Source organism: Nipponia nippon, unplaced genomic scaffold (assembly GCF_047370975.1).
Source record: "Nipponia nippon isolate SJK-2023a ecotype South Korea unplaced genomic scaffold, ASM4737097v1 scaffold_23, whole genome shotgun sequence".
Classification (NCBI taxonomy): domain Eukaryota; kingdom Metazoa; phylum Chordata; class Aves; order Pelecaniformes; family Threskiornithidae; genus Nipponia; species Nipponia nippon.
The window spans coordinates 3794479-3809996 of NW_028262340.1; the positions used below are offsets into that span (position 1 = coordinate 3794479).

Genomic DNA, 15518 nt, shown 5'->3' on the forward strand with positions numbered 1-15518 from the left:
CTATGGCCCGTGCTGTATCCATCACGACTTTAAAGGCGGCAGCGGGTAGGTTAGTAGACTACAGAAACTACGCTAATGTTGCGGTAATCCCCACCACAGTCACTTTATGTCGGTTAGAAGTGAGGTCTGTAGCGCAGCCTCTTAGAAGTGGTTCATTCCGGAGAGTGGAAAGTGTCTGCAGAAATGTTGGGGCCTCTTTGGTTTTTTTGTGAATGACCACAGCACAGTTGTTGGGAATTATATTCTATTATTATACTTACATAATTATAGGGCCTGTGTACCTGTGACAGAAATTAAATGGACTATTCTCACTAAAGTAGTACATGGCTGAATGTGTTGTGAAGTTATTTTATCGTGTGGAGTAATTACAGTATGAATACAGTTATAAGTTACGTACATGTTATTCCAGTTTTAAATGTAATTATTTAATACCTGAAATTATGGTGGCTGTAAAAAAACCCAAAGAAACCCAAAACTTAGCTGTATATTCACCCACGGAAGAGCTGGGTTGCTGATTCTTGTTTCTTATCTTCTTTCTTTAGCTCCATGCGTAGTACAAATGTCCCAGTCCACAACATTCTTAGTTACGACGGTCAGAAATGGGCAGCCGTGCTTGGTTTTGAGCCACTGGTTTTCCAGGAATGGTCGCCTGCATTAGAACGTACACAGCAAGCATCAACCTCGACATTCAACGAGACATGGATATTGCCATGTTTTGGTAGTAACGGAGCTTTTTTCTTTGAAGAGAGCAGTGTGTCCACATCAACTAAATACAGCAGAACAGCTGGATGATGGAGGATTCTAGATGCTTAGTTTAAATTCTAGTTGACTAGTATCTCCTTACAGCCAACCAAACGGTCCTGTAGATGCTTTGTTCTGTGTCTTTCCTGTGTGACCTGGAAACCCAATGGGTGCTTCATCATGTAGAAATTTTTTTCAGTGTAGAAGAGCAGGAGAGAATCTACTTGGATGACAGTGACTGCCCCAAGAGCAGATGTAGATGTGACATCCAGGTGACAGCACAGGAGTAAACACAGGGTTTGAACGCATACCAGCCTGTGTTCAAGAACGGTAGCCAAACAGTCTTACCGGCCGAAGGGAAAGGGAGGCGAATTTACCAATAAGACTATAACACTTTTTTGTAAGTGCAGAAAACATGAGGCCGTGCTGTAATGTTGTTATGCTTACATGAGTGAGCAATTCCCCATCATTTTGTACATTGTCTCATTTTGGGCAAAATGATAAGAACTCGGCAAGTTTTGGCACCTAATTTTTTAACGTGGAATGGAGTGACTTTGGGAATTAGGATGAAATGAAGACAGACGCCTTTCTGGAAGTAACGGTGATAACTTTCAGTGGGCTACCAATAGTAAACTGCTGGGTGAGCCACGCAAATACGTGAAAGAGAAACTGATGAGTGAGGGCAAGACTGAGGGGCTGATGATCAGATTAGGGGAAAAGACAGATAAAATGACATCTGCCAAAGGTAGACAGCCATTAATAATCACTTTACGCGTTCAGAAGGAACCTGGAGCAAATGCACGCCTCTCTGATCATTTGGCAAAGCTAGCGTTGTCCTCTGTGTCCAAATAACCAGTAAGTTCTAGCTTGTTTCAGAAAATTGTCTTGCCTAACATCATTTATGGCTGGTTGCCGATCTCTCCTGAGAAGGCTGAGCCTGTCAGAGCTGTGAGGGTTAATAAAGGCTAGGACCAAAACAAAAAAAAAAAACACTCTAACCCAAAAACTCAAACTGTGTAGAAAAACTCCGGAATGGTAAGTTGTTTTTTAGGTGCTTCTGAACAAAGATGTCACTGGCAAAATTCTTCTTCCCAAGAAGCGTACAGACTCTGGCAAAATGCATGCCACAGTGAAAAATCATAGACAGCATGATAAAGATGACTTTAGACAATCTGTATTGCATGGGACAGTAAGCTGTCAGGAGCAGGTTCAGGAGTTTGGCGTAATGGTCTCTTATTGGTTTCCTGTCTCATTAGTGTATTTCCTACTTAATCTGGAGTCTCTGAAACAGGGAACTCTCTTCATGTCCTGGTTTAACCCCAGCCGGCAGCTGAGCCCCACGCAGCCGCTCGCTCGCTCCCCCCCGGTGGGATGGGGGAGAGAATCGGAAGGGTAAAAGTGAGAAAACTCGTGGGTTGGGATAAAGACAGTTTAATAGGGAAAGCAAAAGCCGTGCGCACAAGCAAAGCAAAACAAGGAATTCATTCCCTGCTTCCCATGGGCAGGCAGGTGCTCAGCCAGCCCCAGGAGAGCAGGGCTCCATCGCGGGTAACGGTGACTTGGGAAGACAAACGCCATCACTCCGATCCTTCTTCTTCCCCCAGTTTCTGTACTGGGCATGACGCCATACGGTATGGAACAGCCCTTGGGCCAGTCTGGGCCAGCTGCCCTGGCTGTGCGCCCCCCCAGCTGCTTGTGCACCGGGCAGAGCAGGGGAAGCTGAAAAGTCCTTGACCAGTGTAAGCACTGCTCAGCAACAACTAAACCATCAGCGGGTTATCAACGTTATTCTCATCCTAAATCCAAAACACAGCACTATACTGGGAAGAAAATTAACTCTATCCCAACCGAAACCAGGACAATCCAGCATGCCTATCGTGGTGGGGATGTCAGCACTCGATGATAGTTCTTTGTAGTGTAGGAAAATTTTATTCTATATATAACAGAAAGAAATAGAGGAGACATGAGCAAATGCACACTGTACTGTGGACTGTTCAACTTTTCCATGTGGTTTGTGTTTGTTTGCAGATATTTTGAGGATAGAAGACTTTGGAGAACACAATTTCTGGGTGGTCCTACACATTCAGGTGTATATGGGACTTTCCTCATTATTCTTTTTGTCTCAATACCGGCAGTCCATAGAAGACCATCTCCTTATGTCTGCCTTCTGCCATTCCTCTGGACACCTGTTTTGTTCTCGTCTCTCCAATTGTCTGTAGGTAAACCCTGCGGCCCCCCAGCTTGCAGCTTATTTGCTCTGTGCTGATCCTTCTCTCCCGCCTGTTCTCGGGCAGCACCCTGCACTCACGGCCTCTGTGGTGATGAGCAGAACAAGAAGCTTTCGGTGCCCCGCACAGCCGAGGACCTGGGAGAAGCTCTGTAGCCTGCTCAGCTGTTCTTCACACATCGCCCAGGTGCTAAGTGAGAAGAACAAGAGGTAACACCTTAAATGAACCATCTCATGTATATATTTTAGTTTGCTCTAAAAAGAGAGTTGGAGTCTGTTGCCTGATGCTGCTGCTTAATAAAGTGAGTTGATGGATGGTTGGGACAATCTGTGTTGCACCTGGAGCTGGATCCTGAGGACATTTTCAGCTCCTTTGGAAAGTTACTAAAAGGAGCTTGGCTGGATTTATGAACAGCTTGGCTGCTGATCACAGTTCTGGGTCAAAGTGATGCCGACACAAATTAGCAAAAGCTAATCCCACTCCTTGCTTTTCCTGTCTTTGGACCTTCTCTGCCTGTCTAAGCACCTCTCGGAACAGCGTGCAGCACTGCGCCTCGGTTGAGCCCTGCCTCTGAGGACGGCTGACTCTGCAGCACGTTTACACCAGTAAATCTAAAGAAAACGGGCACTGCAAGGGGGACCCTGCTTTGTTGTTATTTTCCCTCTGCCCCCCTAATCTGTTGTTGATGGGGAGAGCAGAGGAAGGTAATTTCTTAGTGTTCACCTGCAACACTCAGGACAAAAATCTTCTGTGCCCCCAGGTCTCGTATGACATGCCAGGAATGCTGGAAGCAGGCTGGAGAGAAGGGCAACTGACCCCAAGCAGGCAAGCAAGCTACACATTTTTCTAGCTCTGCTCCACGTACCAAAATATTCCCCAAATCCGTCTTACATTTCCTGCTGGCGCGTTGGCAGACGTGCTTCTCAGGTAGGGAGGCTGTGGTACTCGAGTACGCTCAGGTTGCCCTGGGGCTAGTAAGAGGCGTCTTGTCAGAAGATTTGCTAGGGATTACTACGAGGGAGAGGGCTTCATGTGCGCTGAGGGGTAGCAGCAAAGAGGAGCTGCTCAGGAGTCTCATTGCACAGGGTTGCAGTCGCTGTGGATTGCAAGAAGGCTTTTCTCACTGCAGACAAGCGTAAGCAAGGGCAGAATCAGACCTCCTGTAAGAGCGAACGTCGGGTTTTCAGGTGTCCTGCCCAACTTGCAGCTAATTAACTCATTATTTTCCTTTCCACTCATGCAAATAACAGTATGTAGTATTGCTAGGGCTTCTTCTCTTGTTTAGGGTATGATATAAAAGACTATGTTAAGAATTTTGTAGTATATGCCTTTCTTATTTTAAACCAAGATCATCTTGATTTGCAGCTGACTGATGCACCACGTCCAATGAGGCAGATATTTGGGCTGATGCAAACTTCATTTTTCAGGAACAGGACAGATGAAAAGTTCTCATATTCAGAGATCTGAGAGTTCTCTGTGGGTAATATGTTAAAGAAAGAGGCACTAAAGGCTAGGAAGGCTTTTTTTTACAATTCGGCAACATGTAATTCACTGCTTCACTGAGAGAGAGAGGGAATTTAATTTTTTTCCCCTCGTGGTTCTTACCAGCCTGTTTGCGAGAGCGCAGAAGTTTGTGTCTGTGTCCCCGTGCACGCGCGTGTGTGTGTGCCATGTTGCTGGTGCTCAGATTGCCTTTCTTCCAATGTTATTGCTCTGTTTGGGAGGGAACCCTGAAAGTCGGGGAGCGCGATGGAGCGGTTTGACGGTAGCATCGGTTCCCGTGACGTTATTTATGTGGCGCGTTTCTCACAGATTCCCTCGGAGTAGGAACTGTTCCCCATCGCACCCCACCCCCAGTCCCACCTGGACTCCGACCACCCCCCCATTTTCTCTGTAAACCTAAAAAGCTCGGCCGCATTCTTTTGTTCTTCTGCCTGTGCTCCGCCAGGCCGTGTAATAGCACCCTTTCTCTCAGACCTTCTAAACCTGGCTGGAATTGCTGTAATGAATGGATAAGTGACAAAAAGAAAAGCAGAGTGTAAAAGATGCTAATCAGCCTTTGTTCTCTTCAGACATGACATGCAGGACCTGAAGTATAGATTTTGTATGGAGAGAGATAGATTTTAATTAAGCATCTTAATAGAGAAATCCTTCTTGTTTTTTTCAGAATAAATTAAGGAAGTAACTTTGATGCAATATCATTTTCATCTAATCAGTAACATTCTGAAATTACCATGTTGTTTTCCATTAGAAATACCATCATCCAACAAATCAGATAAAATTATTTAACATAGCTATATTGCAACCTCAGCTAACATTAGCCTGGGCATGTGTGTACGCAGAACGGCAAATGGCGGCTGAATTGACAAATGTTTATAGGGAGAAAAGGGCAGACAGTAGCAACAATTTTATATACTCCTTTGGATAAGATGCCCGTATCCGATCTAGATTCACTAATAATCACATAAAGGCTTATCAGGGTTTTGCCATCTGCATATGGAGAATACTGATTACTGACACCAATAAAAGGCAAATGTCATTAGCTTTTACTTGTATTCACAGATTATTAATATCTCCGTTAAAACATTTGACTCTGTATTTGGCATGAATTCAGAGGTTTTTGTTTGACATAAACGATATGTTGACAGAGACATTCCCGTTAGCTTTTATACCGTAGTGTTTGCCATTTTTTTAATGTGCGAAACAAAGTGCAGGAAGAGAAGTCACCTTGCAAAGCTGGGACAATAGGTCTAAGTCTGGAAAAGCGACGGAGTTGCTGCTGCGTGACTGTGTCTGATAAATGTGTGTGGTGGTGATGACACTTCTACACAACTGTAGTTTGTGTGGACAAATATGCAAAGTTCATATTCATGACAGCCAGAGGCAGGCCACAGTTAGCCTTGCATGTCCAAGCACTCTTAATTGTTATTAATATTTATTTTCTATTACAGTAGTGCCTTGAGGCGAAGTCAAGTGGGTGCCGTGTTTGCCCAAAGTGAGATCTTGACCAAGTGAGCAAGGAATGGGAAACTGAGACACCTGGAGATGAAGTGACTCAACAGCATGCAGAGAATCTTTGTGAGCTGGAAACGAAATGCATCTCCTCTGAGCAGACTCTCTCTTGACCCACAATACACACTTCTCTTTCTAATGGAAGGAGTTTTCCCAAGAATAAGACATTCCCAGTTGGGCTGTAGGGGGTGTTACCTCTTGATCGTATCATTCGGGTCTGTCAACGACTCACATGAGGATCTGACTTAATAAAAAGCAAGGAAACCAGCACTAATCACATGGCCCGTTTTTTCAGCTGCCATAGAAGCTGAATTAAGGGGTTGGGGCATGTGAATAGGTGTTACAAGAGCATGCAACTTTCCCTCTCAGAACAGACTTTCAGGATCACTGCAGTTGTCGTCTTGGTTCCTTCAGTTTGGCTAGATTTTTACCAGTTCAAGCAATAGGAAAATCTAAGACTGCCCGTATTTTTTTATGTGACTTGAAGTCCTGTGTAATAGGCTCCATCAAAAAAAAATAGTCACTTTTTTGCCATCACAGCTGTAATGCAATTTCATGTGGTGTCCTTAAGATTGCTACACACACTATAATTTCTCATATACAGCTGTCAGCAATAACCTTTTGTGGCAGCAGAGAGAAAAAATCCCCGAAATACATATTTGTCTAACATATACTTGTAGACCTTAAATCCTGTCTAACCACATCCAGCTGTGTTTCTCTGATGTCTGGCGTAGGGGAGGATTGTGCTTTTTGCTTGTAGGCAGAGCAGAGGCAGCTGGCAGGGCTTGTGCAGGGAGGATCTCGGAGGAAACGCGCAGTCCAGCCTTAGTTCTGCTCACCTGGTGCACGCGAGGACTTGGCACCCTCTGCAGTCCTGCATATGCCCAAGAACATAAAATACTTTGTGTTCTTATCATTCGATTTTCCTTCTTTGATTCCGAACACAAATAACAGCTTAACCTCGTGAGAAGTCAGAGGAAAAAAAACCCTAAAAAGATGGTGCTTGTACTCTTGGTACAAGTCCAGAACAGATGAGGACTGCAGGACTGGGGAACTTCAGACCCCCAGCAGCGTGTTTCACATCCTGCTGCCTCTCCTACACTCGCAGACCAATTTGTATTTTGTGCCTCAACAGGAGATGCCCCACTGCCAGCAGAAACTTTTAATGACCCTCAGCCTCCCATGCTGCTCTGGAAACAAGCTCTGAAAATACGGAAGATTTTGCAACGTATTATTCCTATAAATAAAAATGTATTTCTCACCAGGAATTCATATTCAGATACTCTTCCACATTTTAGCATTGTGGGTTTTTTTCTCTTCTGGATATGTGTTACCCCTTGTTCATGTCGTTTTAGTTTTTCCAGATATCTCTTTGCCTTGTGAACTCTGGTAAGCGGTTGTATTGTCAGTGGGATTTTAGTTTCTTGATTTGTGTGAGGAGTCTTCCTCGTTTCCTTCTACTTATGAAGTTGCAACGAGTCCTTTCCAACCTGCAATTAATACATTATCTGAGCAGGAAGGTGGAAGTACTGCAATGAGAAAGCTTCACGTAGCAAGCTCCTCACCTCAGTGTCCGCAGTTACTCGCTGTGCAGCACCCCTGGCATTACAGGAGTTTGTAGCTTTTTGGATGCTCCAGATTTTAAAGTGCTGTCGGAAGACAGGCCCTGGAAGCATACAAAACCACGTTTGCAATTTATTTAGGTACAAAAGCTGTTGGTCTCTGATGCTGCATTGACATTAGTGGTTTAGCTGGGATCAGTGGCAGGCTTGCAGCTGAAATGTCCTCGCTGTCTGGAGTTGCTGTGGCTTGGTATTCATCTTGAGGTGGTGGTGCTGTGCGTGACCGGGATTCCTTGCAGATAACCTAAAATGGAAGCTGCACTCCAGGAGTGCTCATGATGAGCTACAGCTGCAAATGGTATCTGGCCCATGGGGGCTCACACTAGAGCCAGGCCAAAGTTTAAAACAGACAGACAAAAAACCCCCTCAAATGCGTATAATGTCGCTGTCAAGTCCTCGGCACCAGCTGCTTTGTTCTACACATCTGCTCCTATTGCTAGTAGATGTGCTGCTACAACGCTCTAAGGTAGGTAGTACCCGAGACATGAGTTCAACGCAGCGCTTTGCATAGTCTGCTGTACCAACTACGCGTATTTGGCTGGGGTCTGGAGCACGAGCAAAAATTCAGGCACCATCCAGCTAAGATCTGAGTCGCTGGGCCTTGTTAAGACAAGAGCCACAGACCCAGATATCATTAACTTGAGTTTTACGTATGGAATGAAAATAGTATAAGAATGACCCCAAAACCACAATTTTCTGGGAACTGTTGTGTGAAACGATGGGGTTTATGTACAAATGTACCTGGCCAGGCTCTCCACAGGGTATTGAGAGGAGTGTGTCCCCCCCCGACATTTGAGAGTGAGTTCAATGGGGAGTTAAAAGTCCGGGATAAGGTGGAGGTGGGAAGGGTTGGAAAACTTTCTGAAAACTATTTCATGGAGCTTGCCTGGCATTTTTCATTTTTAAATTATGTATTTGAAACAATATTCAACACAGCTGAAGAAAGACTGAGAGAAGGGCAGCCAAGGAGGCATCCCCACAAATCTGACCAAACCTAATCAATAGCGAAGCATCCCTGACTACAGCAAATCCTTTCCTAACAGAACGAGTGCCCGATTTGGTGTTCCAAGGTAAAACGCAGATAGCGTTTGTTCTGAAATGGGAGCCTGCCAACCAGTTTACAAGGAAACGGGCCTCACTTGTCTCCCTCGGCTTCCTGGGTGCAGGGTTGGTGGCACGTCTGAGGTTACGTCTCTGGCTGAGAAGCAAACGGTGGTGTTGCACATGAAACGGTACCTTGCCAGTGCTGTGGTTGGCAGCGCCGGATGAGGCTTTAGCACATTTGCAAGCATGTTGCTTCAGGCAGCGTAAGGGGGGTTTGCAGTTAAATCCTGCAGTTGCTTGATGCTTCATGTGAGCAGGGCTCTGGGAGTGTATGGAGAAGACAGCATGCTATTGGAACAGTAGAGATTCGAAAGAGAGCATATGTTAGTCGCACATGTAATTGTATCAGTTAAATTATTAAATTATATTAACAATCAAATCTCCTTTGGATATAAGTTGATAACTGGCTTGGTTCATGAGGAAACCACCCCTCGAGCAAGGAGCAACCGAGCATCACAAATTGGTCCGTCCCTTTTTCTGGAACGCCTATGTTCAGCCACCTTGGAATCATGGCAAAACAGGTCAATTCAGCTCGGAAGGGACCTCTGGATGCATTTGATTTATGCCCCCCCCCCCCCCCCCAAGCAGGACCAGCCCTGAAGTTTGACCACGTTGCTTAAGGTGGTACCGCAGTGTGCCAGGGAGCCCAGCTGACCCGTGATTTTGATGCAAAGGCCAGACTTAGAGCTGTGAGAAGATGAACTTGGATGAAGCTCTATAGCCCGAGGTAGGCAGTGCTCATCATGGATAACGATCTCCCAGTCTTTCTCATGGGATGTTAGTGGGATTAGCCGTCTAGTTCACCAAGTTTTATGTAAGAGGAAGGCTTCTAGCTGAGATAAGATCAGCTACAGAGAGACTCGCTTGACAGAACTGAGTCTGAGTTCATTTCACGTTTTGGCTGATACCGTACAGGTCGCCTACACAGTGCCGTCCTGCTGAGAGGCCTTGCTGCATTTCTGAAACTCATGTGCCTTCCTCAGTCTCTGTTTTCCTCACCTGCAAGTTCAGTCCATTTTTATTCCTTCTGTCTTGGCTCCAGCACTCCCTAAAGCTGTTTGGGGTTTTTTTTATGCTTCACTTTTATGAATGCTGTGCTTAGGCAGTGTATGGCCAGCAAGCACACAGCTTTTGTGGATCATAACGTTCTTTATTTTCTCGATGTGGTTCATTTAGAGGCACTTTAAGGAAACATTTTCCTGCAGGTTGCTTGTGAAAGATCGCTTTGGGTCGTTTCTTTATATTCGGTTTATCCTGACTTTTACATGAAGCGCAAACATACATGGATAATACATGGAAATGGTCAAAAGGAGAAATTAAAACTGCTTGCATGTGCTTTTTGAAATGTGTTTCTGCTCTGAAAAGTAATTATGTGAATTTGACCTGGCCTCACTTAGCTCATCTCCTCCCCGGGAGTCAGGTCCGCTGACATTAGCAGACTGGTTCCTGCTGTCAGAATGGTCTTCCTGGCTGCTCTCGGAGGCTGAATGAAATTAGAGATTTTATGCATCACCAGTAGATTATTTTTTTCCCTGTAAATTCTGATTGCAGGAATACCTCAAGCACTCCTGCGCCTTCAGGATATGGTTGACAGCGCTGCACCAGCGTGACTGAGATCCTGATCAGCAAGTGAAATGACATGGAGGCCTAAGTGCACCAAAACCAGAACCAAGAGGATGCTGCTGGGGTGACCGATGGAGCAAAGCTGTGGTGAATAGGGACTGAGAATGCTTTGGCACCTATTGCAGGTAAGAATGCCGTGTGATTTCTTATGTGTCTGGATGCATGGTGCACATACATACACACACAGAATTTTTTTCCGATCCCATGAAGAATGCCAGGGACATGCGTTTGACCACATCTCTTATTTATTTTTAAAACTTGGGCGTGAGTTTGAATGTGCAAATTTAGGCTTACAAAGATCAGATTTGTCTTTTCAAAAATCAGAGGTCGTTAGAGGAACTTCCTTTTCCCCTTGAAAAACGGCCATCAGCTACCCCAGAACGGCTCCTGGCTTGGAACCGTATGACTGGAATTGTTAACTAGCGCTTAGGTTTGTATGTGAAAAGCTGATATTCTCTGCCTCTCTGAAGGAAGAGAGGCTGATGACCATTTCGGAACCAGTCCATTCCAATCTGCTCGCTGTTTCCACCCCTGGTGCTCCTCCCTTGCACATGGCGTGAACCGGCTGTCCCTAGATTTCACAAAAGAAAGATGCAGCCTCGGTGATTATCAGAAGATAGTGTGTATTCCCGTTTGCGTAGGCTCCTCCTTCATTTCAGCCTCCCTCACTTGCCTAAAGAAACTAAAATGTGTGACTTTGGAAGCACCATGATACCGGTATTCCCTCCCTGTTTATAATATATGCTCCTCTTTTCACTGAATCAGAAATACATGATCAAAAACCCAGATATTTTTTTAAGAATAACATGCAGCTGAGGGGCTTGTATTGCATAACAAACAGTAACAACAGATATGATCAGTGCTTAGATTGTAACACAGGTGCTTTTCCACAGAATAGAGACCCTGAAGTAAGTGATAAAAAGACCTTAGTAAATGGATGGTATAGAGTGGGGTGTGTCAGGCAGTATGCTGCAGGATTTATTAATGCTAATATCTGTTAAGAAAATGCATCTTTTGTTAGTCCTTCTCCACATATAGTTTCAAATCTTTCCATTGAAATCTTGCTGTAGAAATAAACCCGTTTAAAAGAATTTCCTTCTGTGGCACAGGATGCCTTAAAATTTAACCAAAAGTCAACGTAATAAGAAAATCGATCAGTTCAGTGAACACGTTTCTTTGCCTTACACTGAAATGTGCATTCTGAAAGAGCATGGCTCGTGAATTGGAGATCCGTGAAAGGAACCGACCTGCTAAAAGAATAACATTTTGGCGCAACAAGCTTATTTGCTTAACAGCTTTCTACTGCAATTAACATATGCGGCAAATGCGTTTATTTAATGTGACAGTCTGCTCAAATCACCCTCTTTCAAGAGTGGGATTATATAATCTGGAAATAGCAAAGTTACAATGAGATTAAAATTATTGAATGTCTTGTTTATCCAAAATGCCAGCAGCACTGCCTCCTCCTTCTCTCTGTACTTCATGCTGACTCGTAAATGATCTGCTTGGGCTCGGTGTCCTTAAATTAATGAACTGTCTTGAGAGCACCGGTCAGCGTAGGACTGCCGTGTGGAAGAAAAGAAACTGGAAGAAACCCTGAGGAAGACAGTTTGGGCAGCAGGAGTGCTGGAAGTATTTGGCCCCATCGGGCTTTGTGGGTTGGCATTTGCATCGGTCCTACAAGAATGAAACTAAGAAGATGCTAATGGCAAGGCATACAAAAATAAAGTGATGAGATTCATAGTCAGGGATCAGCCAGTCCCTTGGGCTTGGCTGATCATGGTTAGGCCGTGTTCAGCTGGCTCCATTGAGACCGCTCTCTCCCGAGACACACGCTGGGGACCCTCTGACCGGAGAGTTGGCTTGGGCTGAAAAAAGGGCCACAGACAGCATGGTCCACTGCCCGCTGCAGAAAACGCCACATAGGGCATCCTGAGCAGGGTCTGGCTGCAAGTCACAGCAGCTGCCCTCAGATGGGTGCTGTAAGCATGGTTTGGACTTGAACTTCTGTTTTCAGGAATCGCTACGCTGGAGAGGATGTGACCGTGCATCAGCCGAGCCCCTGCCATTGGCACTGTCCCATTCCGCACACCTCTGCGGAGGCTTGCTCCCTCCAGCCTCCTCAACGGTGTTTAAAAAATGCACACATTGTTTTTAGCTCATGCTGTGAAATAAATAAAAGGGGAGGGTGGTCTAATATCTATTAGCTAATGGGTAAACAGAAATGACTGGCCCAGCACACATCGAGGGTGGGGAATTGGCACGGACAGGGACTCGTCAGATGGCAGCCAGCAGAGCACTGCTAGCAGCAAGGAGGGTGATACAAGCCTCTCGGAGCAGCTGAGGCTTCCGAGCCCCAGGAAAAGGTCGTGGGGTTGCTGCTCCCTCACCCGGCAATTGGATGACTTTCATTTCTCTTGAGTTAATTGACTTGGCCCCCAGAGTGGCCAGTCTTTGAGCCGTTGGCTTGTTGTTTGTCCCTAAGATCATTTCTGCAGCTACTGAAGGATGTGGAAAGGAGGGGAGAAGGGTGCTGTGTGCTTCTCTGTAGGCTGGTTTGAGACACTAGAACCCTGAAGTACAGTCAAAACACAGCCTTCAAATCAGAAATCATCTATGAAAAGAGACTTCTCCCTGCAGCTGCTGAGACAGAGGAGCAGGTGAGACACAAAGCTGGTGGTGGTTCTACCCTGCATGGCCTTAAAGGGGTTCAGAGTCACAGCGCTCACGTGCACTCTCACTGCTAAGCCAAGAGACTGTCTCCAGTTTCAGTTCATTTTAGAGCTGTAATAAATTCCTCTTCCCAATGCCTCCAAACATGGGGATTGACAAAGAAAAGCTTTCGTGCCTTCTGAGTCTGGTGCTCTCTGTACCGGTACTGCCAAGGTGGTTAGCTGGTTCAGATAGTTGCGTGTCACTTTGGTTTTCCATTCTGAAGCCTACTCTGCTCTATGGCTTTTTCTTGAAATAGCAGCTACGTATTTGAGAAAAGAAAAAAGTTCATTCTGAGTATCGGTATGAGCAGCTGCTGAATATTAGAAAATAAAAAGCAAGGCCAAATGGGCAAAGGCTCTGGAGACTAGAGGGGTTAGACAACTGTATGAAAAGCAGTTGATTTTTCACTACCTTATACTTTAGAAGTATGCAAGTCAGCCCAGCGTGCATCACGGCGGTACAGGATCAGGCGGATCAGTGCACATTCTGAAACAGTCTCCTTCTGTGCATGCGTTAGCCTGCGTCAGCCCATCGCAGAATCTGTCTCCTTGCAAGAAGGTTCATAGGGCTGCAGAATGCCCCTACAGCAGCCACAGAGTAGCTCAGATCTGCTCTGAGCAGCGGAGTGCCCTCTGAGCTGATGGCAGCTTGTACTGTATAGTTTGGGCTAGAATAAGCATGCAGAAAATTTTTTAAATTATTCTGATGATTTGGGAATGGAAGTGATAAAGTACTATTTGATACAGTCGTGATTGCAGGGAATGTGAAGCGGCACACTGCTTCTAACCAAGGGAGTTTGTATGTCTTTTGTGCCCCACGTGACGCAGGAAGGCACTTCTCTGCTTTTAGTAGTTTACTGCTTTCTTACATGAAGATGATCCTCATATTAAAGTATTGGTAATTTACAAATGTCATTAAAAGAATTGGTCCAGAGTTGCTTCAGAGAGAGGTGCTGAAGATCATCAGTGTGGTCCTAAACAAGGCAGGATATAATACCCTAAAATGTTGCCCAAGGGGCTGAGCTAGCTGAATTGAAAATGAACACAGTAGTTGTTAATGAATTTGGGGATTGTGGTGCCAAGCTCTTTTTGAAACATTTGAATCTTTGGCAGTGCTGGAAAGGGAAGTAAATCAGCCGTGTTCTGGTGGTGTGGAATCTGTTTCTGGCTCACAGATTGCCTAGGGGATTACAGGAGAGAAGTCTGCAATACAGTAATGGGTAATCCTTGTTAATAGTTCAGGAATGCTCCTATAGGGTGTCGTTACCATTTGAGTAGATTATAAGATTTTTAGAGTATGAGAAACTTCTTGACCATTTTTCTTAACCCAGCTAGGAGCACAGGGCAGTACTCCAGCTGAAAGTCACGCTTTCCCCCCATGAGTAAAATGGGGGGAATTGAAGAGGGCTGCTTTGGGGACTTGCAATTCTGCTTTGTATTGGAGAACCAGACTCAGGAGTCTGTACAGGAGAGGGAAACGCGTGTGTGAAGGAGCCCATACCATTGATCCCTGATAGATGAAGCTGGGAAGATGCCGTCTGGCCAGGTTGCACTTGCACGTACAGAGAGCTAGTTCCCCTCCTGCCTCCTTGGTCCTGTTGGAAAACTTGAGAGCAGAGCTAGGCCAGGGATTCCAGACCGTAAGCCAAGGCAGGACTTGCAGTCATCTCAAAGATTTTCTGCCCGTTGGACTGTTACTGCCTTGTGCTGCTTAGTTTTGTGTCATTCCTCTTCCTCCCTCCCTCGCACGTCTCTTCACCTCAGTTTCATTCCACTTGTGCACCTCCTACCCTTTGTCTTGGTTGTCCTCTCCCGCCCTTCCTCTTTATTTATGTTGCATTGGATTGTCTCCTTTACTTAAATTATGGCAATGCTATGCTGTTTGTTTCCGTCAGCTTGTCTCTTCTGCTGGGCTGTTTTACCCCTTTTCGCAGCTGCAGAAGTTCTTATATCTGATGAGGCAGTGCTCTCTGTTGCTCTCTTTGTGCAGTGCTTGGCACGGTGTGCTCCTCTTCTTGGCTACCTCTTAGGATCCATGCCTGTAAAAGTTACAATTTCTTAACAGTAGTCATGCTTGAGGATGCCTAAGTAGGATTTTCTTCTCAGGAGCACACTGCATAAACCTTTGTAAAATTGTGAGGAACAGGGTAAGGAACCAGATCCTTTCCCTTCTCATCTGGAAAAAAAAACCCTTTTCTTTGGTTAGCACTATGCTGGCAGAAGCTCCATTTTAAACACCTTCCAAGAGCGGCTGTGAAACATCTAGAGACCACAGTATCTGTCACTTTATTTTTTCTTTCTGAGAGTCTGGGAAAGTCCTCAAGACATCCCCAACCCTGGAAAACTTCCAAGTATTCCTAAGGGAGTATCATGAGGCTTTAAGTCTGAGGCACTTCATTTTCAAATGTGGAGGAGGCTGTTTCCATTCTTGCCAGAGGATTCGGCAGTCGCTGCATCCCGTTGGGACTATCACC

At 45.4% G+C, this 15518-nt stretch overlaps 1 protein-coding gene across 4 annotated transcripts in view; it reads left to right on the plus strand.

The window, feature by feature from the left end:
- The window catches only part of LOC148055370 (uncharacterized), a 243809-nt gene extending 239919 nt beyond the window's left edge, over positions 1-3890 (plus strand). For all 4 annotated transcript variants that reach the window (XM_087760909.1, XM_087760910.1, XM_087760911.1 and 1 more), the window contains 3 exons: positions 2770-2956; positions 3036-3178; positions 3730-3890. In XM_087760909.1, the coding sequence (XP_087617035.1) occupies positions 2770-2956; positions 3036-3178; positions 3730-3784 (385 nt within the window). In that variant the 3' untranslated portion in view covers positions 3785-3890. The remainder of the gene's footprint in view (positions 1-2769; positions 2957-3035; positions 3179-3729) is intronic.
- The last annotated feature ends 11628 nt before the right edge of the window (positions 3891-15518 follow it).